Source organism: Gavia stellata, chromosome 1 (assembly GCF_030936135.1).
Source record: "Gavia stellata isolate bGavSte3 chromosome 1, bGavSte3.hap2, whole genome shotgun sequence".
NCBI classification, from domain to species: Eukaryota; Metazoa; Chordata; class Aves; order Gaviiformes; family Gaviidae; genus Gavia; species Gavia stellata.
The window spans coordinates 84,264,245-84,291,924 of NC_082594.1; the positions used below are offsets into that span (position 1 = coordinate 84,264,245).

General features: G+C 38.9%; 1 protein-coding gene across 1 annotated transcript; it reads left to right on the plus strand.

Annotated features, from left to right (window-relative positions):
- Positions 1-565: 565 nt before the first annotated feature.
- BMX (BMX non-receptor tyrosine kinase) lies at positions 566-27,648 on the plus strand. The gene is made up of 17 exons (XM_059816614.1): positions 566-703; positions 1,705-1,809; positions 4,045-4,126; positions 5,812-5,931; positions 7,725-7,786; positions 12,590-12,768; positions 15,851-15,910; positions 16,687-16,741; positions 18,366-18,445; positions 19,128-19,255; positions 19,588-19,662; positions 20,410-20,581; positions 21,512-21,728; positions 23,354-23,418; positions 24,347-24,465; positions 26,415-26,572; positions 27,574-27,648. The coding sequence occupies exons 1-17, from the start codon at positions 566-568 to the stop codon at positions 27,646-27,648; spliced, it is 1,890 nt and encodes a 629-aa protein (XP_059672597.1).
- Positions 27,649-27,680: the final 32 nt, after the last annotated feature.

Genomic DNA, 27,680 nt, shown 5'->3' on the forward strand with positions numbered 1-27,680 from the left:
TTTTTGATCTTTTCTATGTGTCACTGTTCCATAAGCATGCATTTGTTTCAGTTGAAAGAAAGAAATGGGAAATTTCCAGTTCAGGGAACACACTTGTCAGCACTAGGTATGTTTTTCTGGTCTGTGAATAGAAGGGGTTTCTTTCTTGTTGTCGTTCTCTTTGCTGTTGTAATGACTTCCGTGTTATGCTGCAGATGTAATACATTTGTGCATAAAGCAGGCTGTGCTCTTTGCCAGAAAGGGTGCAGGGCTTGAAAAGGAGAGTTGCCCAGATCATAGAGTAACAGCAACGCCTTGTTTAGAACTACAGTATATCTGTCGCTTAATTTTTGCATACTATGATTTTTTTTACTGAGTGAATAAGCTAAACAACCTCATTTGTTTAAGCAGTATTAAACACATGCTTTGTAAACATATATTACTATAAAATTTTATAAAACATATAGAGGACAATGACTCTTAATATATTCATTATTACAGTTTCTATAGTTGGTGTTTATATGTTTATATGTTTATAGTAGCAATAAATGTTCTAATAACTATGATGCTCTTTTAGGGAAATACAATGGAGAAGAAAACAATTCTAGAAGAACTTCTTTTAAAGAAGTCACAACAGAAGAAAAAAATATCACCAATTAACTATAAGAAAAGATTTTTTGTTCTGACGAAAGCAAACCTTTCTTATTATGAATATGACAAAGGGGTAAGAAATAATTTTTTTAAGTAAACTGTTCTACGATTTTCCAGTGTTGCCTTATTCCTTTGGTTTTCTTCTGTGAAATTTGATTAGACATTATGTGTTAGAACAAGTGTACTTTGCTTTAAGTAGAATTATAGGGTATCAAATCCTAATTTCAGTTCAGGAAAATGCTTAGCCGCAGGCTTAAGAGTGTCTCTATTCAGAACAACTCTTACAGTTGTGCTTACCATTGAGCTTCTGTTTGTGTCCTTCCAAAGAGAATTTAAGCAAGTAATTAACATTGGCATATGTTTACACATTGGCTTGAATAGGGATGTTTTCCTTGTTCAGGCTTCGCTCTGAACTGATGTAAATAACTGGCTTCAGAAGTTATTTGTATGAGGCATAATTAGTTCAGAATCTCATCCCTCAGCTGCACAAAGCAGATGGTTGAACTATCCTTGTTTCCTAAGGAGTGACTGTATATCACAAAAGGGTGGCTTTTCACTCAGAAGATCTCCCGTCTGGAATGCAACTATATGTCCCAGGCAACTTATTTTAAAGTTTTTGCTCCTTTTCATACATTTGGACTCCTCCTGTGGGTTACATCCCATTAAAAAACTGCAGGGAATCTGAGTGAGAATAAGCTCCCTTACCTTAACAAAATTATGAATGCCACAGCTAGGCTTCTGATTTGCACTTAAGTTATTTTCCTCTTAATTCCTCCTTCTTCTTTACCTCCTAGTCCCCCCTTCTGCTCTGTACTCCTGCAGTTGCAGCAGATGCAACAGGACAAGTTACAAGTCCTGTAATTCTTGTAACTGTCTTAAAAAGGAATTTGATCGATACATTAGATGCAGGTAGGGCACCAAGGAGGTTTTTTACCGCCTTTCTTTTAAAGTTTAACAAACCTAAAGCTATGGCTTATGCGGCTTGAAACACAAAATTGTACAAAATTGTCAAACTAGAATACTCTATGTTGTGCTAACATTAGTTTACAGTCTGCTGTGTTTTTTCTGTCTTAGAAAAAAGGAAGCAAAAGGGGGTCAATTGAGATTGAGAAAATCCGATGTGTTGAGACAGTGAATCTTGAGGAATCAACACCTCCTGCGAGACAGTATCCTTTTCAGGTAAGCCATGAAATCTGTTTCATTTACATTTCATGTGAGATATGCCAGTCATCCTAAGGTTACACTTAGTGTTCCTGTCCTAAGTGGTGATACCTGATATTGCTGAGTGCTACTGGTATTTACAGCAAATAGAAAATCAGTCGCTATTACTGAAGTTGTGACTTTGCTGAAATATTTTTAATTGACTGTGATAGAATTTAGATCAAAACTTGTTTCTTTTATGTTCAAGGGTCTATCAGATATTTGCTTTAGTATTTTCTGGAATATACAGATGACTACACTGTGTGAATTAAGAATTAAAAATTCTTATTTTAATTCTCACTGTCTCTCTCCACTTCTGTTTTTTTGGCCTCAATACCAAGTGCAGGATTTGACCCCTGACTGCCTGATTACCATTCAAATGTGCCACAGTCAGGAAACCCAAGGCTACACCTTGTATCAGAAGATACAGCGGTACTACACATGTTCGAGAATTAAATATGATGAGAAAACCATAACTTCAAATTTGCTGCCTTTCATCTGTTTCAGTTGCTCAGCTCAGGTTCCTCCTAGAGCCTCCATCAATCTCAATTCTATGGGCAGTGGGACATGCAGATGTGAGAAGTGGCCACAGATCCCCTTCTGGAGTGCCACTGCCAAACAGTGCAACCACAAGCAGCAGGCTGCTAGAGTGAGTAACAGGGTTGCTGGGTAGTGCGTTACCTCATGACCCTGAAATAATTGCCATGCCCAAGGGCAAACTCATGAGAGGTACTTAGTATTTCACTGCCTGGTTGATCCTAGGTGGCATTCTGGTGTTCTTTTCCCTTCTCCCTTCCCCAGTTTTGTGGCACTGAATGACACATTTATGTTAAATTAGGGTATTTATATCAAGAGTGCATAATTCAGATAAGTGGGGAAAAGGGTGTATGCTATAGTTACAGGATGGGGGACTCTCTTCTGGGAAACAGTCTCTCTAAAGAGGGCTTTAGGATCATGATAGCTGAACATAAATTCCCAGTGTGATGCTGTGGCCAAAGGAGCTAATGGCACCTTTGGACATGGAAGTCGACACATGTTGAGTAAAAGCACTCAATATGTTTTGACACTACTGTGATCACAAGAAGAATATTATGTCTAGTTCTGGTGACTCTAATTGAAGAAAGATGTTGTAAACTGAAGAGAGGTCAAAGGAGAGGCTTGAAAATGACTAATAGATTGGATGGATAACATGTCAAAGAGAAAAGTTCAGAGGGCTTCACCATTTAACTAAATAAAGAGACAGGACGTAAACTAATCAGTCATGTCTACTCACCAGTAGGAGTACACATTTAATGAGAAGGGCTCTTCAGTCTAACAAACAAAAGCAATAAAGTGGCATTTGAAATTCAGTGCAGATGACTGAAAAGTAATGCACATGAGGGAAATGAAACCCTGACCTAACACAGACACACACACACAGTCAACCCAGTACTAAACATGATCCAAACAGCAAAGCAGACATTAGCAATTATTAGGTAGGCATCAAAGCTAGAAGAAGATAGGCTGAAAACAAGCAAAAGAAGCTGACTGTTCATATTGTTTAGCTAAGCTGTAGGACTGCTTACTGCAGGATGTTGTAAATACGAGTTATTTGCAACTGAACGAATTTACAGAAGAAAAATACTTCTCAAAGGGTATTAAGTATAAATGCATCACTTTTGGATTAGGATTCCCTGATCACTGTACAGCTGCCCTGAGCATATATTCTGCCTCAGTGTTTGTTACTGGACACTGTCAGAGATGGGTTCCTGGCCTTGGTGAGCATTCAGTCTGGCCTTATGTAACATGAGATAAAAGCTGGAAGATGAATCTGGAAAAACTGAAGTGGAAAGAAAGAGTTTACATGTGGACTATAAGGTCTTTTTTACATAGAAATGGGAATATCCAGAAATATTTGATGCTGTCCTTTGTTTCTGCAACTGTGCTTTAGGACACGAACCACTTTGGTTAAGGTGGTTTATGTTTATATTTATATTTATTTATATTTTTAATTATTTATATTTATATTTATACTTATATGAAATATGAAGTATTTATATGAAATGGCAATAATATAAGTGACCTCTGAGAAAAGTTTCTAAGTTGTGGAAGTTCAATGGGGGTCCACAAAGCCTACTTTTTTGGTTCCTATCCCCTTTTCCTTTCCCCTCTTGCACAGTAGCATGTTTTCAGGCAGTACACTCTCACCATGCTGGCTTTCCCAACCTCTTCCAGATTGTGTACAAGGGTGGCCTTCTCTATGTCTATGCCACTAATGAAGAGAGCCGGGAGCGGTGGCTTGCAGCTTTGCATAAAGGTAACACTACTCCTTTGTGTACCAAAATATTCAAATAACATGAGGAGAGAGAGGAAAATGTTCCTGCCCCATCATTTTGTGCAATTCTTTGTCACCTGTTTTTAGTCTCATTCATACTTCAGCACCGACTGGTTGAAATGCATGGTATTTTTGAGAAGGAATTAGAAACTTTAAAGGCTGAAAGTTTTAGTAAGAAATAAGCCAAAATAAAGCTTATTTTTATATTTTTCATGGGCATTTTTTAATCTTCTTCATATGTTCAGCCTTTACCATTGCAGACTAATAGAGCACAATCGTTCCTGAGGTGGCTAGTGTAGCGCTTACCTGCATGAATGCCATTTTGATAACCAATACTGCTGGTGCTTTTTCCTTTGTATTTTCCTCTTCTTTTTTCAAGGAAATCTCTATTGTTTTCAATGAAGCAAAATCACAGTCATGCAAAGAGTATGTTATCAGCAGAAAACTGTGGCCCTGCATAACTCCAGTGAAGGCAAAAACCTCATATTGAATAGGGCAGCCCTCACACATGCTGGCCATTGTAGGAACAAAAATAGGCAATCTATAATGGGCTGTGAACAAATATCCTCCCCAATTTTACTTGTAAGCCCATGTATGAGCTACATCTCTGTTTGCGACTCCCTTTGCATACACAGAAGTGAGAGTATGTCAATTAATTTGCCAACGTTATGGAGACTGTGGACCAGAAGCAGAATGGGAAGCATTCAGCAAACTAACTATGTTGAGTCTTCTAGAAACCAAGATTTTCAGTAAGATCTTTTAAAACAAAATTTGTGAAGAATAAGGTTGTGTAATTGATATATTTTGTAACACTCATGAGACAAATAATAGCACAAATATTCAACTGCCTACAAGCTTCTTTAAAAAGTGTATAAAAAGCACTTGCCGCCAAGGGTTGCCCTGATCCTTTTGCTGCTCTCTCACATGCTCAGGAATCTTGGGTTTACAATGGCTCACCGCAGCAGGACTGAGAAAGCCAATCCTGAAACAATCAGTTTTTAAAGTCTCGCTCTACGCCATCTACATTTCTTTTAGATACAGAACTGATGTATCACTAGCACAGCGATACTACTGGGGCCATTTTTCTAGAGTAAACCAGTGCTTTGAATATAAAATAGATATTTCTGTGATAGTGTTCCCTTTTGGTGTGCTTAAATAAGAAATGTATTTTAACAGATAAATGTTAGTTTGGATTTGCCATATGGGTACTGAGTATCTTTTCTGATACTGAGTATCAGTGAATATAATTTTCTTACAATAGATAGTTCGAGGAAAATATTCAGCACATCTTGATATACTAAAATGTTTTATTTTAATTAGTTTCATTATTGATAATGAAATCCTTATAAGTTCCATGATTTTGAATCATAGCTGTTGGATCTTGTTTTGGCTTCGGGTGTTTCATTGGATTGTACTGTATCTCCTTCTTGACAACCAGGTTTCTTTCTCAAAGAATCAGGTAGCTGGGAGAGTATGGGTTTCAGACTTGGGTTAGCACAGAGGAATACGGTATAGACATAAAAATGTGACCAGGATGTGTGCCTAGAATTAGGAGTCAGTAAGCACTCTGAGGTCCCATGGTTTAGTGCAGCAGACTCTATTGATCATAAGGAACATTCCCATTTTGCAGCCTGTCATGTTCTCTTGGGTTTCTTTGTGCTTTCCAGAAATTAAAGACAATTCTGATTTACTAAACAAGTACCATAAAGGATTCTTCATCAACGGGAAGTTTCTCTGTTGCAACCAGACCTGTAAAGCAGCCCCTGGATGTACGATTTGGGAGAAATGTAATGTGTTCTTCTATTTGTTTAATTAGTCTCATTGATGTTTTTCACAATATTGCCAAATCACGTGGACATGTAAGGCACTGTAATCAATACAAAAGCTAATCTACTTACACATTTTCCTGTATGTGCTGAGCTCCTTTTAACATCATAGCTGCTATACATTGTAGCTTATAGTATAAATGGGGGAAATAACACACTGAATTATATCTGCTGTGTTTGATCAAAAAGTTAGAGACATTTTTACGTACAAAATAAACTAGGTGGCATTATTTTTCTCCTTATTCTGAAGCCCTCTAGCTAAATTGTAGCATTATGCTGTAAGACCCTTCTAGTGATGAGGTCCCATAAGCTGAATGGGTAGGAGCAATAGAAGTTCAGCACAAGAGTGTGTATGAATGAGCGTAAAACAATACCGTTTCATAACTAGATAGAAGTAAAACTATTATATTAATAAATAGTTATATTTAAATGATTTTTTCTTCTCAACCATGTGATTTAACTTGTAGCAGGTTGGGTTTTTTTTATTTTAACATGCTTTTCTAAAGTATATTTTGTAGAACTTAGTCACAATTGTTTAGGGGTTTTAGTTTTTATCTGTAAAGACTGAGAGGCAAATTTGTAAAGCAGTACCCGCCTAGGTTTCACATTTTCAGAAGGGAATTCCTGCATGTCTGTGTACATGTTTAACAGTGAAAAGCCATGTTTGGGAGAGGGAGCAGCAGTTTATGAGTATTTAGGCTTCAGCCTTTTAAAGCTTGATTATTTGGATTGTAGAGCACTGGTAGATCCACTGTTTTCAATCATGATTGAACCTTGGTCTTAAGCATTTACAGTCACAATCCAAAAAGTATGAACCCAAAATTAAAAGTTAAATCCAAAAATGGAGGCATGAGCAGGTAGGAACCTGATTTAGATCTGTGAGACTGCCTGTAACAGTGTAGGATTTGGTCTTGAAGATTGAAATTAATGATATAGGCTTATCTGCTATTACTACAGTTTCATCATTATGGTACACTAAATAATGTGGCATTGTCAGCTGATTTGTAACAGTAATTTGAATAGCATCATCTAGCTTCAAAACCACTTGTTACAAAAGCAAATAAGGCCATGAAACCCCCGGTCAGTAGCAAAGACAAGGAAATACCTCATTACCAGTCATGGATGGCTTAGCCAAAAGAAGAATTAAAAAGAGAATTTTTGTATATTGAATGCTTCATTTATGCCTGAGATAATAATGCATGCAGGATAATGTGCTGTATCGACTCTAAATTTGTTCCTAAATAAGTTCCTGAGGTTGCTAACAGAGATGTGCGGAACACAGGGAGACTGTCTGTGTAGGGATGACTCCAGACAGCCTTAGCCTTGTAACCACTGGGTAATTAAAAACAGTATTTCTTAATCACTGCTTCATAGACTAAAAGTGTCAATGAAATTATTTTAAAAATACAGAATAAAAATAAAGCATAAGTCTGTTTTCCTTTCTATGCAATCAAATAAGCTAGCAGAACTGGGAAAACCACATGTCTAAATACAACCACAAATTTCCCCGGATTTATATTTTGGCATAGATGGAAACAATGGTTTGATGGATTTTTAAACATATTGAGATAATGTTTGAAGTAAAAGAAGGTTGGAAAATACAGAGCTAAAGCAGGTCTGTACCTCAGGGAGGTGAAATATCAGCTGTCATGATGCTGTTGCTGCCACTCTATAGCTCTGCAAGTGAGAAAGCCTCAGGAGATAAAGCCTTACTTAAAGTCATGCTTTTTTCCCTATGTCTCCCTCTCTTCTAGATGTGACTCTGTGTTGCACAACTGGGTCTGTGAAACCACTGCCTTCAGTGCCTCAAACGCTGGTAGGTGAAAACATTTGAGTATCTGGCTACAAGGAAAGAGCTGGCATCCAGATGGTAGGGAGGGCTGTGGGATGCGGTGGAGAATTGCAAACAGCCACTCACTGGAAGCTGGTGTAGAGGTCTAATCTGCAGTGCAGCTTCAGCATCCTTGTGTCCACCAGCATGTCAGAGGGAAGGACTCATCTCCCTCTTCCATGTGCTGTAAATGGCAAACTGGGAAAGTCTCAGCCACGTTCAGTTCACATGAACATGCTGGTGGCAGGACTGGCTACAGCCCTTGTAGGGATGTCTTTTACTTTATACGCTTATTTCCAGTGGGATCAGGGAATGCCATCAAAATTAGCTCTCTAGTGCGTAGGAGGTACCCATTCCTAGCGATGCCAAAAACTCCCCTCCACCACCCTTCCCAGTGAAAATGGTGCTCATAGTACTTGGAAAAAACATTGTAACTGAAGATGTAAGCAAATATACCTGCTTTGCATGGGTGAGAAACAGCGGATGAACTGCATTTATCTCAGGCAAGTCCCAAGCTGTGCTGCTCTGGGGTTGGATCAGGAGTACAGATGGCTGGTTAGGAATGTCTGGTTAGCCCAGCTTTACAGATACAGCCTCTATGTTAATGAATTGGGAAGTGCATCTGAGCTCCTTATGTGCTTTTGCCTATATCTTGACTTTATGTAGGACAGAAACCCGGGTGTGTGGTGTCCCACCAGCACCCGCTGAACCTTGCCGTCTGACTGAGAAAGCCAGGCTTTCACACATCCAAAGGGAAAAAAAGGAGACCAGGATGCCAAAAAGCACTGCTCATGCTCAATTCCGGTTGAGTCCTCTAGCAGCTGCTAGATGAAGAAGGGCAATAGTTGGCAGGATTAATAATAAAAGCAAGACTGAAAAATCTGCTTCTGTGCTTATTTCCTCATCTGTCTCCTCCTGTACAAATGCAAGGGCAATAGAGGTATCTTTGATCTTAGCTTTACTGCCCAGCCTAATTACTGAGTTTTATAGGTGGGAAGGAGGTAACAATGATAAGAGAATAGAAAAGAACAAAGTGTCTTATGTTATGATGTTTTTACCTATTTGAAAAAGGACTAACAGTATGGTCTGTCTGTGTATTCACAGATTGTTACATCCTCCAAATTAAACCAGACTGGGTTTCAAATCATGGTGTTTTTAAATTTTTATTTCCTGCTTTATTTTCATTTGTCTTCTGTTCTGTATCTTTAAAACACAGTCTGGGTCTATTTCCTAGCCTCTCTCTGTTAATCAGAAAGTAACTTAAAGAAAAAAGAAAAAAAAATGGAATTTTTGTGTGTACAGTTGACATGAACAGCCAGGGCTTTAAGAATCACATGGATTATCAAGAGGCAGAAGATAAAATCATGAGAGCTGTAAAATGGAGCTTTAAGAAAAATAATAATAAAACCTTGGAAAGACGCTGTGAACAAAGAACCTTTTGACTTTCTTTCTGATAATGAGATTTGAAAGTAATAGCATTGTGAACACGCAGCAGCATAATTTGTTTTGAATACTGTGGTCTGTTTTGCCTGGCTTCCATCAGGAGATGCTTTGTCTATCTGGAGAGATCATCAGTCATGCAAATCTGCTGCTGAACACGCTGGCTTCTGCTAGGCCTTTATGATTTATTATTATTATCTGCTTGAGTTCAGAGAAGATATTTTGAAAGGGAAATTTAAAAAGCAGGGACATGACAGTTTTCAGATGGGTCCTTCTAAAACAAGTTCAGTAAATGTAATAACTACCACATCTGGTTAGAACAACTTGACTTCATTTTCCCAAGCCATATGATATAATCAGGTTAAGAAGGCTAATACTGACTTCTCATGGTGAGGAACAGTCTATATATAGTCACAGAGCTACTTCTGTGAGCTCTAAGCACATTTTTACTTTACCCTTTCATCTACTGAGTTTGCTTATCAGAGGTACCACCGTACCCCCAGCTTTCCTTTCGCCTGTCTCAGTTCATGTCCCTCACCTCTCCAGCCTCTGCAAGTCTTGCTCCCTTGCTTTCTTCCCAGCTGACCAGAGGCATTATTTTTCCATGTTGGTAAAACTGTCCAGAGACATTACATTTTGCATGAGGCATTACTTTCGCGTGCTTACAACCTGCAGCTTTGATGCGTCTGTCCCTTTTATCAGTTCAGCATTATAGGGCTAGTCTCCCACAGAGGAGCTCGTGCCTGAAGAGTGATGGCATTACAAAGTACAGTGGGCACAAAGGTCCCTTCAAGGGAACCAGCGGGCACTTCCCCTGTGCTTTGATAACAGCAGGAAGCAGGAGCTTCCTGCCTGAGAAACACTTTCACCTCTGCCGGTGCCCGGCATCCACTGCCTTTGCAATGGCAAATGGTTCATGTAGGTCAGACCAATACTGCAGTAGATCAGATAGAAGTCCACTGAGTGCACACACATATCTTCTCATGCTTATGTATTGGACAAGTTTTATGGAAGCTGAAGTGATCCAGCACATGCTTCCAGCTGTATGGTAGGGGTGCAGTTCTGCAGATAGTAACCGTTCCCCATATGCACATGGCAGCTGAATCTCAGACTGTCACCTACCTCTCTCTCTAGATGACAGTGACACAATCATCAATATGAAAACCACAATAATATCACTGCCAGCATAAAGGAAATAATAAGATCCGCTCAGTTACTATTAGGAAAAGCTCTGGGGCTTTCAACCAGCACTGGAAATGGAAAGCTGTATATATGGACACAAATCAAGACATTAATCTGTACCAGGTTACAGATTAAGTCCATCCAGAATATTGCAACAGACAAATACACATCCAGCAGTGAAACCCAAAGGGATGCAAATCTGATGTGCTCAGCTTTGGCTAGTTCTTTTCCCTGGCAGGTTGGACAAAGCAAAACTCATTTCTGTGATAATAATTATTTATACCATTTACTCTGGCCAATGCTTTGCAATTTCTTCTGTTCACACAAAAAGATGAAAGCTCCATCAGAGGATGACACTCTGATCATTCCACAAACAAAACACAGGAAATTAAGAAAGAACAATTTAATCTCCAAAGATTGCCCAGGCCAAACGTCAGAGGTGCACATCTCTGAAGTTTACTGAATATGAGCTTGCTCTTATTCAGTAAACACATTCACTGAATATGAGCTTGCTCTAACATCACTAGATGCTTTAAGGAGAAAACAGTTTAATCTCTGTATTATAATTTTCTCCATCTTTCTGACAATTACATGCAACTCTAGTTTTGTCCTTCTTCCACAAAGCAAATGGGCAGTCTAAGACTTGAATCCTGCCTAACACAGGCCGCCAAACTATAAGCTCCTTTCCACTGACATCAGATATAACCAACAGGAACAATCCTGGTTGGGTTCAAGTAGTAGTACTTGATGAGTAACAGACCTACTTCTAGTCAAATGAAGAGGACTCTGCTGTGAGTGATACCTCTTTAAGGAGCGAGTATCTCCACTGGAGCTTAGTAAGATCAGATTGAGACAGTGTGTTTGCAGGAAGAGATCACATGTGTCTTCTGGCTTAGTGGACTCAATCAGGCATTAACTTGTCTCTTTGGTTTCTCCTTGTTTAAATTAATTTTAAAAATGTCAATAAAGAGGAAACAAGCAAACATACAATGCCATGGTCACTTGGACTTGGCTTAAAGGAATCACAGCCTGCTTCAGGACACTTGGCATTTTTCCCTGGCATTGCATTACAGTGGTTTTCAAATATAAATAACTGGCATTTGGAGCCTCTTCTCCCAAGTCTTTCTTATTTTCCCTCATCCTTTGCTGTCAGTGTTTCATGTGTAGTTTCTCTGCTTTTAAAGAATAGTGATGTCTGGATTTTCTCAGTTATGACATTTTCCTGATTTCTAAATGCATTTCAGTGCCTTAATTTTAGATGCCCTTTTGCCTATAGTTAGATTGACATCACCTAATTTTAATGCCAGGCTTCTCATCCAAGTCATTTGTGTAGACCTCCTCAACAATCAGTGATGAGAGGTAGACACTTCTGTAGGATGCCACATTTCACATGAAGACACAGGTCAAAGCTAGGTAAGATGAATCCCATAGTTACATACCTGCACTTGTTTAACCCTGCATAGTGAAAGTTAGGCACCAAGGAATGAGATTCCTTATATCCAACATGCTGAGTAGAGAAACATCAATAAAACATGGTAAGGAAAGGGAATGATTTAGAACGAATGTAGCTTTTTGCTGTCAGTGATTAGTAGTAACAATTGATTAATGCTTGTTGTGCTTCATGGTAAGTGATGTTACCTATTGATCAAAAGCCATTCAAAAAAACAAAATTATTTTATAATACTGTGGTGGGGTCTTCTGATACAACAGGACATCATCGCACTTAGTTATAGTAAAGCACGATTTGATCACGTGGTGTCCGAAGCACATGAATTGCAACTGTTCATTAAGTAATGTCAGCTTCAGATAGGTGGCAGGCTTTTGACAGGAGTCAAGTCTATCACATAATCCTGGTAATGAGACCTTCTTATTGCAGCAGTGTCAGCCTCCACTCAGAGTTAATTGCTTCTGGCGTTGTTATGATGGAACTTGGTTCTGTTCTCACCTGTCTCACAAATGTGGACAACAGTTTCTGGGCTGTTCTTCTAAATGGATAAGGAAAAAGCTGCTTGCCTGTGCCCATCTTCTTAGCTTTGATTAATTTGCCTGATATCTATATATCTATATATGTTGAAGGTATAAGTGATTGTGCACTTGTCATATGTTATTTCTTACTGTACCCTGTACTGCATCTCCTTATCATTTTATTTTCTCTGTCTTCAAAAGCGGAAACATAGAAGCCTGCTTCAGGTGCTATCCCCAGACAAGTCGGTCCTGAAAACAGCTGTGGCCCAATGCAACTATGAACCCGAAGGAAATTCAACTATCCGGCTTGTCAGAAGCAATAAATACTATGTATTGCAAGAGGAAGATTCTGACTGGTGGAAAGTAAGGGATTTGGAAGGGTAAGTATGTGCTGCAGAATACTTTTTTTCCATGACCATGGTTTTCCACATATCTCATCTTCATAGACAACACCGCAGACAGTCCTGGTACTTTTCAGGATCTATGTTATGATTACCTTAGTAGCTATTAAACCTTGCTCTAGAAGCTTCATCGTCTTCTGTACAACTCCATTTTCATTACCATCCTTGGCTACCAGGTTGGGTAAGATTTCCAACAGTCACTGCCTACTATACTAAGATAGTACCCAGTGGCCTTTATTTTGATATGTACCTGAAGAAGGGCTTGTGTATACAGAAGCTGTCCATTTTTTGCAACTTTTTAGTTAAGTGAATAAAAAGATAAAATCTCTCCTCACAAATGTCGCTGCTTTTGTTTGCACTAAACCATTTTTAGACAAATCACCATTACTACTGCAATAGCAGTGACAGCAGGGAGACCAGTGAGAACTGACGAAGCACAAATCACTTCCTACTTCAGTCTCTTCCCAGCTTTAGCAATACTTTTCCACAGAGACAGTGCACCTCAACCTGCCCAGGACAGAAGAGTTTAACTGTTCTCTTTGAGGTTCACAAGTGGAGGAATCCCCTTTAGCAATTTAAAGTAAGAAATTTTTCATTAATATCCAGCTGGGGCAGAAAAGAGCATCTCTTCCCAAGTTATTAAATGAGAAACAGCTTTAGGAGTACGCTGGAGACAAAGGCAGTGCAACAAACAGGAGCTGCCTGGAATTCCTTGTCTGTCTCATGATAGATACTAGCTGCGTTTGATTTTATGTACTTGACAGAAACATGGAAGGGAAGAAATTTTGAGCTAGGGGATGCTTAAACTGGTTTAGAACACTATGAAATTACTTGGTCCACTTACTTATAATTCACTGATTAAGTTTACAACTGCAAGGAAACCAACAAATAAAGCAACCCTAACTTAAGGTAAAGTGCCTGCAGTTTATAACTCACAGGATTGGCATACTGTTCTGGATGAAGAAAGCAGCACACAACCCTGGCAACTCAAAGACAATAATAAATTAATAAGCTGAGATATGCTCCTAAATGCCTTTCCTGGACTCTTTATGGCTGTATAAAAGCATATGGTACAGGCAGCTCTGCTTATAGAGCCCGAGTAGAGAGCTCTGACATGAATGAAGGAGCAGGGAGAGATCAAGAGAAAGTGGGGCATTTACAGTTTTTTCTTTGGCTTGAGAAACTGAGCCTTTTGCAGTATTGATTCTGTAAGGACAAGTCACATATACATGGTAACAAAACCTTTAAATTCTGCTTGAAAAAATTGAAGATCTGGTTTTCTTGAATGTAGTAGGAGCAAACATCAGGAGTTACCTGTTTCACCTGTTTTCGTAGACTCTCAGTTTTCTTCTCACTCTACTGAGATCCGTGTTGAAGAAATCCTTCCTTTCTGTGTCCATCCATATTCAAATATACAGTTTATTTCCCCTATTTATTTTTCTGATGGGCACAGCACACAGCCCACCCCCTTACAATTACAGACGCTTGTTGGCCCCCATAACTTAGGTCCATCATGTCCATCAGGCTGCTTTAAGTGGTAGCTCAGCTGTCCATATTCACTTAGCTTAGCTTCTCAATTGCATCTGGCATTGTGTCAGGAAGAATGCTGAGTCTACCTATTGACTTTCTGCATTTGACCATGGATACTCTGCTGGCACCCATTAGTCACTGGTGTCCTTCATCAGAGCAACTGAGATGGCATGTAATGCAACTGTTGAACAGCTGCTCCAATCTTCCATACGATGAAGCCAGTCACTGAGGAAGAAGCCATTTCAATGACTAGTGAAGAGAGTGCCTCATTGAAATACAGTTTTCTAAAACAAATTACTTCTGTGTTTTTCTACATGGTAGGTAAAAGCAGAAATGTTTTAACCATGAGCATTTCTGTTAGTGGCATTCTAAAAAGTGGCTGTCTGATCAATCCCTTTTCCTACTTTAAGTGATCAAATTTAAGATGCAGTCATGTACGATAGCTAAACTGTGAACTGTTTATTTTGCAGGAATGAAGGTTTCGTACCAAGCACTTACTTGAGAAAGTTATCTCTGAATGATGATGAGCCAAGGTGAATCAATATGCAGCCATCCACTGCTTAAATATTTTCCTCACCAGTCTAGTAAAGATCAGGCAATATTTCTGGAATATTTTTTCTTTTTAAATAAATTTCTGAGTACTAAGCATAAAGTTTCCTGAAAGGTACAGAATCAGATACAATTTGTCTTCTTGACTCATACATTAATGCAGAAAACATGAGTTGAAAATCCTGGTTTCATTTAAATCAATAGGGTTTTGCCACTGACTTCAATGACACTGGGATTTCTCTCTTTGTACTCTTATTTCAGCACTAAATTAGCCTTGCTAGCACTCTCGTGCCTTTGTATGTATGGGAATAGTCCTGTACAGGATAAAGGGAATCCAGGTCTGTCGAAGTGATACATCAGACCCATCTTTTCCTTTTTCATGAGATGACATGACATTGGAAGCATTAAATGTATGCCTAAGTATTTGAATGAAAATCTGACAGAAACATAGCAGATTGTCTTATAGTAAACCATACTGGACAAGATTCAGAGGTTTCCTTAAAAAAAACCCCTACTCTTACAGTATCCTGTAAAAAGCAGCATAAATAAGAATCATTATTATTTCTGCGTAAGAGGTTATTTCTGCCACATGAACTCCTTCTGTTGTCTGTCATGCTAAGAACATTTATTTGGGAAGCCTAGGGTTGTGCATCTTTGGAAATCTTCCATATAAATTTTGAAAAGGTAGATGCAATCGCTTCATAAGGTCACTAAAGGGATATGTAGTTTCATTGCCTGTTACAACATGCTCAGAGAATATTTGGCTTTCCAACACATTGCACAGTGGAGGGGAAAGGCTGTATAAGTGTTTACCAAGTCATAAAAAAGTCCAGATAATTAAATATGTCTCAACTTTTTGAAATATTCACCTTAGACCATGGCATAACTACTCAAATAATATATGTGGTATGACTTTTAACCCAAGGAAGGTATTTTTCATAACTAGTTTTTATAATTTCGGCATGTTGTTTTGTCTTTGCAGGGAAAACTCCAGTGTCAGTGAACAGATATTGGCAGAAGAGCAGAGTATTGCTGAGCATGAGTGAGTATATAGAATACGTCTTCATGAGAACCAAAAGATTCTTTGCACAGAGATTGTCTTTCCACTTTACATGTCCACTCTACCTAGAGCAATGACATCCTACGTATGGCTGTCATAATAATGATAATAATTATCAATGTTGTCACCAACAACATCACTGCGCACAGACTTCCAAAGGCATGAATGTATTTGTTTTCAGACAAAAAAGAAGGCATTTAGACAAATCAGTCTAGTACGCTAATAAAGGGATGCTTCATAAAAGTGAACTGCTATTAAAAAGGCTTCCCTGAACTGATCTGACATAGCATGTTTGGCTTGTTTCCTCCATTTGGGATCTCTCAGTTTACTTAAATATTATGACAACCAGAAGATTCAAGGTTAGAGGAGAATTATGCACCTCCCAGCTTTTAAGGAGCCAGCTGTGTCATGGTCTGCAGGAGACAGAGCAAACTACTTCTAGTAGAGCTCCTGGCAGAGCATTAGAGCAGCAGAATCCTTCTCTAAGGATTTACTCTAAAAAGTCAGAGTCACAGAGTAGGCTCAGATATTTCAGGAGGAGACCCACTGGATGGATGACAGGAAGCAGATGGGAACTAGTGGTTTCCCTTTTATCTCATGGCCTAAAAGCACACTTGCAGGGACAAGTCCCAAGTCTACTTTCTGTCTTTTAAAAGCAGTTTTGAAAATATTTACGATGTCTGGCATTTTTCATGTGTCTACTGTGCCTTATTCGGAAATCAGCCTGTGAATAATAAGCACAATATTTCTCTTTGCAGTTGGTATGCTGGTAATATCTCCCGCGCCCAGTCTGAGCAGCTGCTCCGTCAGAAGGTCCTATATATCCTTTAGCACTTGTATATGAACAACCATGGAAACGTTTCTGCATCTGTTGTCTCTGCTATACTGTGTAGCTGTAGTATCACAGAGTGCTCGAAACTATTGTGCTAACTTGGTATCGATAAACAGATCTCCAAAAATGCCTAGATGCATTAATGGCTCTTCTACACAAAGGAACAAATGATGCACCTCTAAAACACACTTGGAACAAAGCCACACTGAGTGCATTTCTCCTCAAAGCTCTGCTTTTTAGGTTTACCTCTAGGCCTGTGTTATTTGCTCCAGTGTGGCTCTTCCTGCAGGTCAGTCTAGAGGAATCCTCTGTGATGGTTTTACGATATACAAATGTGGAGTAAAAGAAGTTCACAGAATCACAGAATCACTAAGGTTGGAAAAGACCTGTAAGTTCACCCAGAGAAGCAGATAACCCTGAGCAAATACAGTGCTATGCCTACTGAATGTTGGCTGGATGCAGCTGACTAGGAGCAAGGATGGATAGCACCATAGGACTAGTCAGGTGTACAAGTCTTCACAGCAGACAACTGCAGAAGGACTTGTCCATGTACCTTCCTGGAGGAGACCCAGCCTCAGCCATGCTTTGCATTTGAGTGTGCTATGTAAACAAGTTTTCCTCCTGTGGCTTGCTGCTTTCTCACAGCCAGTCTTACTGGCCACTAACAACTTCGATATAACCCAACCCTTTGGGAGCCTTGGCTCAGTGTCCTTTCCCTTAGACCTGCACCATAGGTTCAGGAGTGAAATTCAAGTGTGGCAAATCACTGGAGAAAGGCAGTTATGTCCCAGTCCCAAAGGGTGCTGGATACTCCTGACTGCAGTTAACTTCAAGGGGACATGAAGCTTCCTTTGAACCTCACAGCAATGAACCTTGGCCTGTATGTGAGGTTCCAGATGTCTTCTTTCATCCCTGCTATAGCCATTCCTAGCACATTAGAGGTGTAGCTGTTAAATGAACTCTGAAAACCAGAATTTCCAGCCCAGTTTGGTAAAACATTAACAGAAGTAAAAGTGGATAGTGAAACTTAGGACTGGAGTACTACGTAAAGGCTAAAAATAGTCCAAATATAATAGAGTGCAGTGAAAAACTTTCTACTTATTGAGTAATTCAGAAATACTTTGGCAATAGAAAATACATCAGTCTAACGCATTATGTAAAGGAACTAAGTGTGGTGGATAGAGCTCTCATTCAGATGGGATATATGTGTCAGTGTTTGGGTCTTATAACATGTACCACCTCTGGAGGGGACATGAGGAAGGAGCCAGGGTTAACAACTCTCTGTCTCCCCAGTTATAAGTCTGTATCTGTGCACTAAAACAAAATTGCAGACTACTTTCTTCATGTCTGGGCTGGGGTACAACTCACCTAATTTTAAACATTTACAACGGGATACCACAACCAGTTACCTAGACCCTCTTTTTAGTGGAGAGAAATAAATATTTCTCAGGCATAATTCTTGTCCTAATGTAGTCCTTAAAGGAGGTCAGATAAGTCATGTCTCCTCCTCTCCTTTGTGGACATTGCAGTGTAAAAGCCTAAAGTGCACTGAAATTAATCCCAACCTCCTTGTTCTTTGAAACTTTTCTTTTTTCCCCCAATTAGGGGAAAGAAGGTGCTTTTATGGTTCGGAAATCTAGCCAAGCAGGAATGTATACTGTGTCTGTATTCAGCAAGGTTCCTGAGTGAGTATCCAAAGAATGTGTATCATTTCTATTAGCATGCAATGGGCATGCTGCTTGGTGTGACTGGTCAACAGCAAAATTTCTACATTGTGTTAAAGGTGAACCTCGGGCGCATTCAGGTCAGATTAGTTATTTGAATTCATACATGACAGTGGCTTCCTGAATGGGTAAATGGAGGTCCAGAATTGTCTCATCTAAACATAGGCATGTAACAGGCACATAATCTAGGGGAATAGCGGGGTCTCAAGAGTGAGAGAGAAGGAAGGGAAGGGGAATGGGAATGGGAATAGGAATGGGAAGGGGAGGGGAAGGGAAGGGGAAAGGGAAGGGAAAGGGAAAGTGTTCAAAATTAGATGTAGAACCATTGCAAGGGCAGTATCTGAAAGTCTTTTGCTCTAGATGTAACTGTTGGGAGACAAGTACTAACCATCAGAGTACATTAGAGTATGCAGCAGAAGTCTCCAATGTGCTAGGAGCCTGTACTACATCGCCAGCAGGTGTTAAGGGGGGAAAAGCAGACTGAGGCAAATAACAGTCTTCCTGGTGATATCTACTACATATTTTGTTATTTGGCCAGTTGGAGTGTTGCAGTTCATTCAGCAATTAACTAATCTATTAACACATGGGCTGGAAGGCACTTTGCAAGGCTTTGACACGTACTGCACTTTGTGATGTTTTTCAGGAGTAAAAAAGGAACAGTCAGACATTACCATGTGCACAAAACCCCTGAGGACAAGTATTACCTGGCTGAAAATCACTGTTTTCAATCAATTCCTGAGCTTATACACTACCATCAGCACAACTCAGCTGGTAATCCTACATGCTCTTTCTACTTGATTGGCTTTGGCTTAGGCTTCTGGACTTCTCAGCGTTATGGTGAATCTCTTCCAATACTAAATACTCTAAATACTGAAATATCTTGTGGGAGAGTTTGGGTGGAATTTGGTCTAATGTATTCACAGTCAATACAGTTGCTTTCCTTTGCTGTACAGTGCTTTTTGGTATTGTACTACCTCTTCTTGCAATACCTCTGCTGGACTAGCCCTTAAGCACAGAAAATTTATTTATTATTTTTCCTGTATTTTCTTTGATTTCAGAAGACTCATGTATATATTGTGACCTTTAACATGTTTTCTTTCTAGGTATGGTGACAAGGCTCCGGCATGCAGTGTCTACACAAGTAAATAAAGTCCCATCCACAGCTTCATTAGGAAATGGTATGAAAATAACTTTCCTTTTTGAAACTGGTGTCAGTCTTGGCCACCAGGAAAAGAATAACCAGAAAATCATGACTCTTACAGCTTTCAGGCTTGCAGGAGGTTACAGAATCTTTGTTTGGTGGCCATCTCCACTTGTCCGTGCAGGAAGCAATGCGAGAATTTGGGAAGGATGGTCTTTCAGTCAATAGCTTCTTCTGTAGTTTCCTCTTGTCCAGTGTAGCATTGAGACTTTATGCTTCTATGAAACAGGGTATCCCTTCCTGCAGGTGCATCTAGTCTACATCCAGGGCAACGTGAATGCAAAGGCATTTTATATTAACTTTTATGCTGTGCCCTTTTTAAGACATTTTACATCAGGTCTTATATCAACTGCGCAAGACCTTGCATGCTTTGTTCCCCAGCATATCTGAGTTGTGGCCATTCTTCCCCTTTGCCACATTACCTGTCACAGTAATACTTGTTCTCCAATCTCCTATATGAAAATATATCATCATTTCATGCATAAATCTTTCTCAAATCTATTTTTAAGGCTTAAACCTAAGCAGTAGCTAACAACACTTGTAGGAAATGTAGTGTCCTTCCATAACTCAAACACAAAGCTGAGACACAGGTATGTTGCTTCAGTGCTGCATGGTTCTGCAACCCTGCAGAGAAAACAACAGCATTGCATGTGTGGGATACCACGCTTGCATTTGTCCATATTTTTTTTTTTTTTCCCTAAAGGAATTTGTTTTGTCCCACTAGGAATCTGGGAGCTGAAACGAGAAGAAATTGTCCTGTTGAGAGAGCTAGGGAGTGGTCAGTTTGGAGTGGTGCATCTGGGAAAGTGGAAGGCACAATATGACGTGGCCATAAAGATGATTAAAGAGGGAGCAATGTCAGAAGATGAATTCATAGAAGAAGCTCAGACCATGATGTAAGTTATGGCATTGCTTCATTATTTGGAAATAATGATCTCTCCAAACATTAATCAGTAATGTATAGCACACACAGGAAAGAAAATTTCCTCTTAAAAAAAGCATTAAGTAACGTTGAGTACATTAGGCATAAACTAAATAGGTAGCCATATAGAATATTTGAAGTATTACCAAAAGAACTTCACAAAGATTGATACTGTCATCTACAAAGTTTTCAATTAACATCTCTTCCACAACTTCAGAGATTCCACACATGTCACTTAAAACTCTGCTTCATTAGCGTTTATACAGAAACAGTTGGAAAGCTATTCCTGCCATCCTGCAGGTAGGAATGAGAGACAGAACAATAACTGAGAAATGCCAGAAATATGAACATGACACATGAAGTTTTAGTCTCTGACTACAAAGAGGTAAGGATGTTAACATTTCTAGTGAAATTCCATGACATTATAACTGAAGCATACAAATTCAAGAATATTTTGTATATCTCATATCCTGAAGGAATGCACTACATTCCTCTCAGTTAACTATCTGATATGATCAGGATTCTCAATGTGAAAATTTTGCAACACAGTTTCAGTAGAAAACCTTAAGGTCTAAGGTCCACCCCACCAACTCAGATCTATTTTCTCCCACCAATAATATTGCACTTTTGCTCTGCTAAATCCTATTTCAGATTTTGACTATAAAGTTGTCATTTCATCAATACTGAGTCTTCTTTTGATTGTCATCAATACTGAGTTTCAAAGTAATCAGCGGAAGGACACTCAGTTCTTCTTGCAAAGGAATATTTGAAGTCTGAGATGGCACTGTACCCAGTTTCAATAATTTCTTTCAGTACGCTGTATTAATATTTGAAGAACAAAACTTACAGAAAAGCACAAGACTCTCCATTTATTCTTTGATTATTTTATTTTTGTTTATTTCAGGAAACTTAATCATCCCAAACTTGTTAGACTGTATGGTGTATGCTCAAAATCATATCCCATCTATCTAGTGACGGAATACATGCCTAATGGCTGTTTGCTTAGCTACTTAAGGAGTTATGGGAAGGAACTACAACCCCTTCAGCTTCTGGAAATATGCTACGATGTTTGTGATGCTATGGCATTTCTGGAGAGCTGTCAGTTCATACATAGAGATTTGGTAAGCTATCCCATGGGAGAAGTGGAACAAGGAAGGCAGGGGGTTGACCTAACACTAGGCAGTCCTATCCCTCAGGATCACCCACAGCTGCACTGGCTCTGTTGGCCCAGGAAGTATTGTGGTCCGCTGAACAGAGACACCCAGCTGGCTCAATACAAGGCAGCTCTGGGCAAGCAGCTCTGCTTCAGAGCTGAGCTGACAGGTCTACAGCACTGCATACTGTGCTGTCTGCATTCATGGGCTCTAGCCTGAAGGATTTATGCACCACTTGGCAGCACAGACATCCAGTTGTAAAATCAGTCCACTGAAGTAAAGGGTTCTGTCCAGCGATGCTGTAGTCCTCCAGGAGAAAGTGGTGCAACATTAAAGATTTGGATCATTTAGATTGTTTTTGATGAGTTAGGGATTTATCTATTTGGGAACTATTTCTCTTATAAAACAAGTGTGAACACTACTAGGATAAACTGGAATTTACTTTGGTGCATTGGAGGCAGGAGCAGAACTTGAAAGTCTGCAGCTACCTAGCTCTTTTAAATACATTTATCTGCCAGTTTTCAAGCAAGTATTTCAAGTTGCTTTCAATGAAGGGATCAGGACTTTCAAGGACTTGGACCAAAACCTTATGCAAAACTTAGCTTTCAAGAATGTTGGCTTTGGGGAAATAAGCTGTTATTTTATTGGCCTGTTAAAAGTCAACCTAGCCAAATTTCTGGTGCATTGCGCTTCAGAGTCAGTAGCAGTATTTTGCCTTCTAATTCTAGACAAAAATATGTTGGAAGATTTGTGTCAATTTCTGTTACAGACAGTCTCCTCAGGTAGCATTTTAAATGTCTTGTTTATGCTTTCAAATAATTGTCTTTATGTGTAAACAAAGTTGTTAAATCCATACCTCACCAATTTTCACACCCTGATTCAGAAATCAGGAATATCAGACAACTGAAGTAGCAGAATTCAAGTTGTAAATATAAAGTCAGTTTCCCAAAAACTGGCTGTGCACCATGGGAAAACAGAAATAAAACTTGAGCTTGATTTCAGGTTGAAAATTGTAGATGCAAACTGTACCATAGAAATTAATAAGCATGCAGGTAGAGAATACAGCCTTAGATAGATGTTCTTAAGTGATCATTTGCAGAACTAGGCATATATTGAACTTTTCATAAATCAAGCTCTTTAAATCACCTTTCATTGCTCCACTCTCTTTATAGTGCATTGCGAATAATCCAATCAATGATTTTCACTTTTTGATGCCTTGGTAAATTCTGGGACTACTGAAAAGGACCCTGGAGTAGGACACCATTTGAAAGACAGGGTTTAGTTTCTGGCTCTGTTGCTGTTTTTCTAGGTGAATGTGAGTTTCTCACCTCTGTTTCCTCATCCCTTAATGTCCTTTTTTGTAAAGCTGGGATAATAGTAAAGAATGCTTTTCAATCAATCGTCAAAAAATGAAATGAGAGCTGCTTACTGTTCCCTTACAGTTCCAAACTTAATTGTTTCAATCAAAGAATGTCATTATTCATTGAAATGCTAAAGGACAGAAATTATTATTAGCAAATTACCAAGACATGATGTTATTTGCTCCTCTTTGTATTTTTTCCATTCATCTCTTTTCTCACTTCTCATTAAAGGCTGCTAGGAACTGTTTGGTTGACAGCAATCTTACTGTGAAAGTATCTGACTTTGGGATGACTAGGTAAGTAAAAGAATTGGGAGCCTTGTGAAGCTATGGTATTAGTGTATATACAGTTTACTGGCATTGATCAGCTAGCAGCTGGCTGTTGGGAAAGTTAAACCACAGAGTGTGATACAGCTCTTTGTGTCTCCTTTCCATTAATGACCATAAGCTGTTATGGGGTTAGAATAAAGTCATTCTGCTGTCTCAAAAAGTCAAGGCTTAAAGGCCAGTTGCAGCTGAGAGCTTTCACTAGTCATGTTTGTTAAAGAAATCTCAGAGTTTACTTTGTGTACAAGATTTTCACCTAATTTGGGGGCCAAACATCTTAATCTTCAGCCTCAATGGAGAGAGGTTGAAAAGGATGAGCAGCCTGGAGAACATGTTCTCTGAGAAGAAGCTGAGGGAGCAGGCGGCTTAGTCTGGTGAAGAGGAGGCTAAGAGGGGATCTAAAAGCTGCCTATAGCTACTTACAGTTACAACACTGATGGAGCCAAATAAGTCTTATGACTGCCAGGTAATATAACAGTGGACATCGGCCACATACTGTAGCTCAGGAAGTTCAAGCTGGACAGTACGAGAAGTTGTTTCCCTGGGAGGGTGATGGAACAGTGAAACACACCAGTCAGGGAGACTACAAGATCGCAAACTTTGGAGATGTGGCTACACAGACACATGGCTGAGCTGATCTGATGTTGCGAGTAATCCTATTTGGGCAGGAGGCTGGGCTGGATGGCCTTACAGCAGGCATTTCTATGATTCTGCATTATTTCTTTAATAAATTGATAGCAATGATCTGTTCTATAGATTATAGTTAATGCCTCTATCCTTTGGAAATTTGGGGTTCTGCCCAAGCTTTTCTTAGGAACCTTGTGATGTACAAGGAAGAAGTAGTAAATAGTATTTCACTGTAACTCAGTCACAACCAAGTTTGGTTCTTGCCTTCTAGGTATGTTCTGGATGACCTGTATATAAGTTCACTAGGAACCAAGTTTCCAGTGAAGTGGTCAGCACCAGAAGTTTTTCATTACACCAAATTTAGCAGCAAGTCAGATGTATGGGCCTTTGGTATGTATGGAATTTGACATATAAATATGTATGCATATATGCCATTACATTTGGATTTCCTCAGCTTACTAAGCAGAAATGCTAGACATTTACATACTGAAGGAATGTAAAAAGCAGTTACAGCTTACATTCTTTTTTAATATTTTTCTGCATCTAAACGCTATCCTCTTTGGATTTTTTTAGCCCTACTGTTTTTGGTTTAGGCACATAGAAACTCTGCCCACTCCCCATTTGCTATATATGTGTTTAATATGGTAAAGTAAACTGTTGGCAGTGGGGATCAAACAGTATCTTTGGTGTATCTAGACCATAAATCAATGCTACCCAAGTCAAAAGAGCTTTGCTGTTAGTCGCAGAGGTCAGAGTGGCCTCTGTGCATAAGCCAGCTGTGGAAGAGAGTCTGTGTGAGCTGGGACTCTGTATCTCAGCAAAAATAAGATGCATTTGCAGAACACTTTCCACCCAGGAATTTCAAACATCTGAATTTCTACTTCAGTGGTTTTCAAGCCATGATTTACAAATCCCTGGAGTCCATTCAGTGTTTCTAAAAGTCTGCAAAAGGTGTCAAAGGAAAGGAAGCCTTTTGTGAACAGGCTTAAATTCCACTTACAGAAGTTTGCTCCTCCAGTAGGAAAATTTTGGCAGCTGTCAAGTTGATGAAAGATTGGCAACCCACTGTTCTTGACATTGAACAATGGTGAATAAAGCAGATGAAAGTGTTTCCAAATGCTGGGCTGCTTCTTATCTTTAACTTCGGCTAGTCTCTCAATATTAATGACTCTGGCAGAGAAACAGCTCATTCATGCCCTTTACAAGTTGTTTATAATATAGATGATTAAATCAGAAGTTGAATTTTCTGGTGATATGTTTTCTTTTTGCTCTTATCGATGAAATCCTGGCTCCAGGCTTTATTGTTGTTAACTTCAATATTGGCATTAACTTCAATGAGAAACATTATTTTTCCTTAGAAGGTGTTTTCGCATGTTAACACTATCCATTGATGCAGTGGAAGCAAGGGGAGAGAGGGATCTGTCAGTTCTTGTTTGGTTGTTTTTAACTAATGAGTCTTTAAAGGGCTAAAGAACTGAACTGATGTATTCATATCCCAAAAAGCAGATGTCAGAGAACAAATAATCTGGTTTTCTTAATGTTCGCATCAGGGAAAGCTGAGATTCAGGTACCATTTTATTCTGATCCCACTGTGACACTACAATGCACCAGTCTTCAAGCTGGTGGGAAGTCAAAGATCCAATAAATTTCTTTTTAAAAAAAAAAAAATCACTACCAGTATTATATATCATTGTGAAATAAATATTTCATGATTTTTTTTTTTACTTTATGGTTGGCATGATTATCACATATGTTCAATTACAACAAAAATTTTTTCTTGCAAAGCTATCATTATGAATTCATTATTATTATATTTTCCAGTCTTTCCATTGCTTCAGTATAATCCAGTTTTTATAGGTATGTGTAGCTGACACTATAAAGTATTCAGAAATCTTTCTGATACCAAAGGAGTATATGTCCCACTCACTTAAAAAAAGCAGTAAATATTTTCTTATTATTCTCTAAAAGCATAGATACCCATAGCTGTCATTTTGTTTTCCTTCCCTCTCTCTGTGTACACACACATACATATATAAGGGGATGTTTGTAAGTATTTTGTAAAAAATTCAGTCCATGGATAGCTATGTCTTGGGTTTTCTCCATCATTGTCCACATTAATTTATCATGTAACTTTACTTTCTTCTGCAGTAGAAGTTGTTTTACATTTGGGTGCAGAATCACACTTGTCAGTCATCTCCATACTTTTCTTTGGACAATATTCTCTGTAAAGAGTCTGATCGGTTATATGTTGTATGTGTGCCTTGTTCCAGGAAAAAGGGGTTATCTTGCGTTTCTTGACTTTCATTTCTTGTCTTCCATGGCCGTGAATATTTTTGCAGGTATCTTAATGTGGGAGGTGTTCACTTTGGGAAAGCAGCCCTATGAGCTTTATGATAACATGCAGGTGATTGAGAAAGTTTCTCAAGGATACAGACTTTATAGACCTCAGCTGGTTTCAGACATCATATACCAGATAATGTACAACTGCTGGCATGAGGTATGTATATCTGCACACACAAACTGGACAAAACAAAATAATAGGAGTCACTAGGAGTCCCTGTTGATAGCTGAACTAATGTTCATAGTGGAAAATATCCCTTATAAAAGCCATTGCTTGTATGTAGTACATTCTATATAGCAGTCTAGTTCAGGACACTGTTACTACAGGAAACAGGGCATAAAGGAAGATTGGCTCCCTTCTTTTCAGAACCGTGTATTTAAGCAAATAACAGTAAAATACCCTTCAACATCAACAGGACAAGATTCTTCTCACCTAATTTTAATGGTTTAAAATTTGGGTGCTGAGCTAAGCTAATTGTCTAAATTTCTTCCGTGATTACAGGACCATTACTGGTGCCTTGCCATGGTCAGTTGTCCTTTCTATCTTAGCCACCACAGAATGAGAAATATCTGCTTTGCTATACAGAGATCTTAAACAGCAAATGTAGATGAGACCTCTACCTTTTTAGATAGCTAAAGTTGTGTGAAATAACCCCACCCTTAGAATGAGAAGGATGTGTTACCCCATCTGTGAGTCTTCTAGGAGTTGTAAGTCAAATGCTGATCATGCTCATTTTATTTTGAGAGATCTGTGTCTTCCATGCCAAGAATTATCCTGATTTATTGTTCCTCTTCATCTAAATTTTAGTCAGCTGTCTGTGGACCATGACTTGTTCTTCACCAGCAACAAAGAACTGTTTGGCACATTATTGGTGATACCATGAAATGACAGTGATGTTTTGGGGTTTTTTTTTAATATAGTTGTCAGAAAAATGAGAAAAATAACTTATATTTGAGGACATGTTAATGCAAAGAAAGAATATTAAACTATCGCAACATAAGAGAGATATAAAAAGTAACTTTAATCTTCTTTACCTCATAATCATCACTGTCTTTACGAATTTCTGCATGCTAAAATCAAGAAAAACTGATGCAAATTACAGTTCCTGAATTACTTCAAAATTAAATAACCATACCTGTCATCTTCGCTTCATCTAGCTACCAGAAAAGCGCCCTGCCTTTTGTCAGCTCTTATGCTTTTTTGAGGCACTGAGAGAAGACAACAGAGCTTGAAAAAGAAGATTCAGAAACAGATGCCTGTGCAT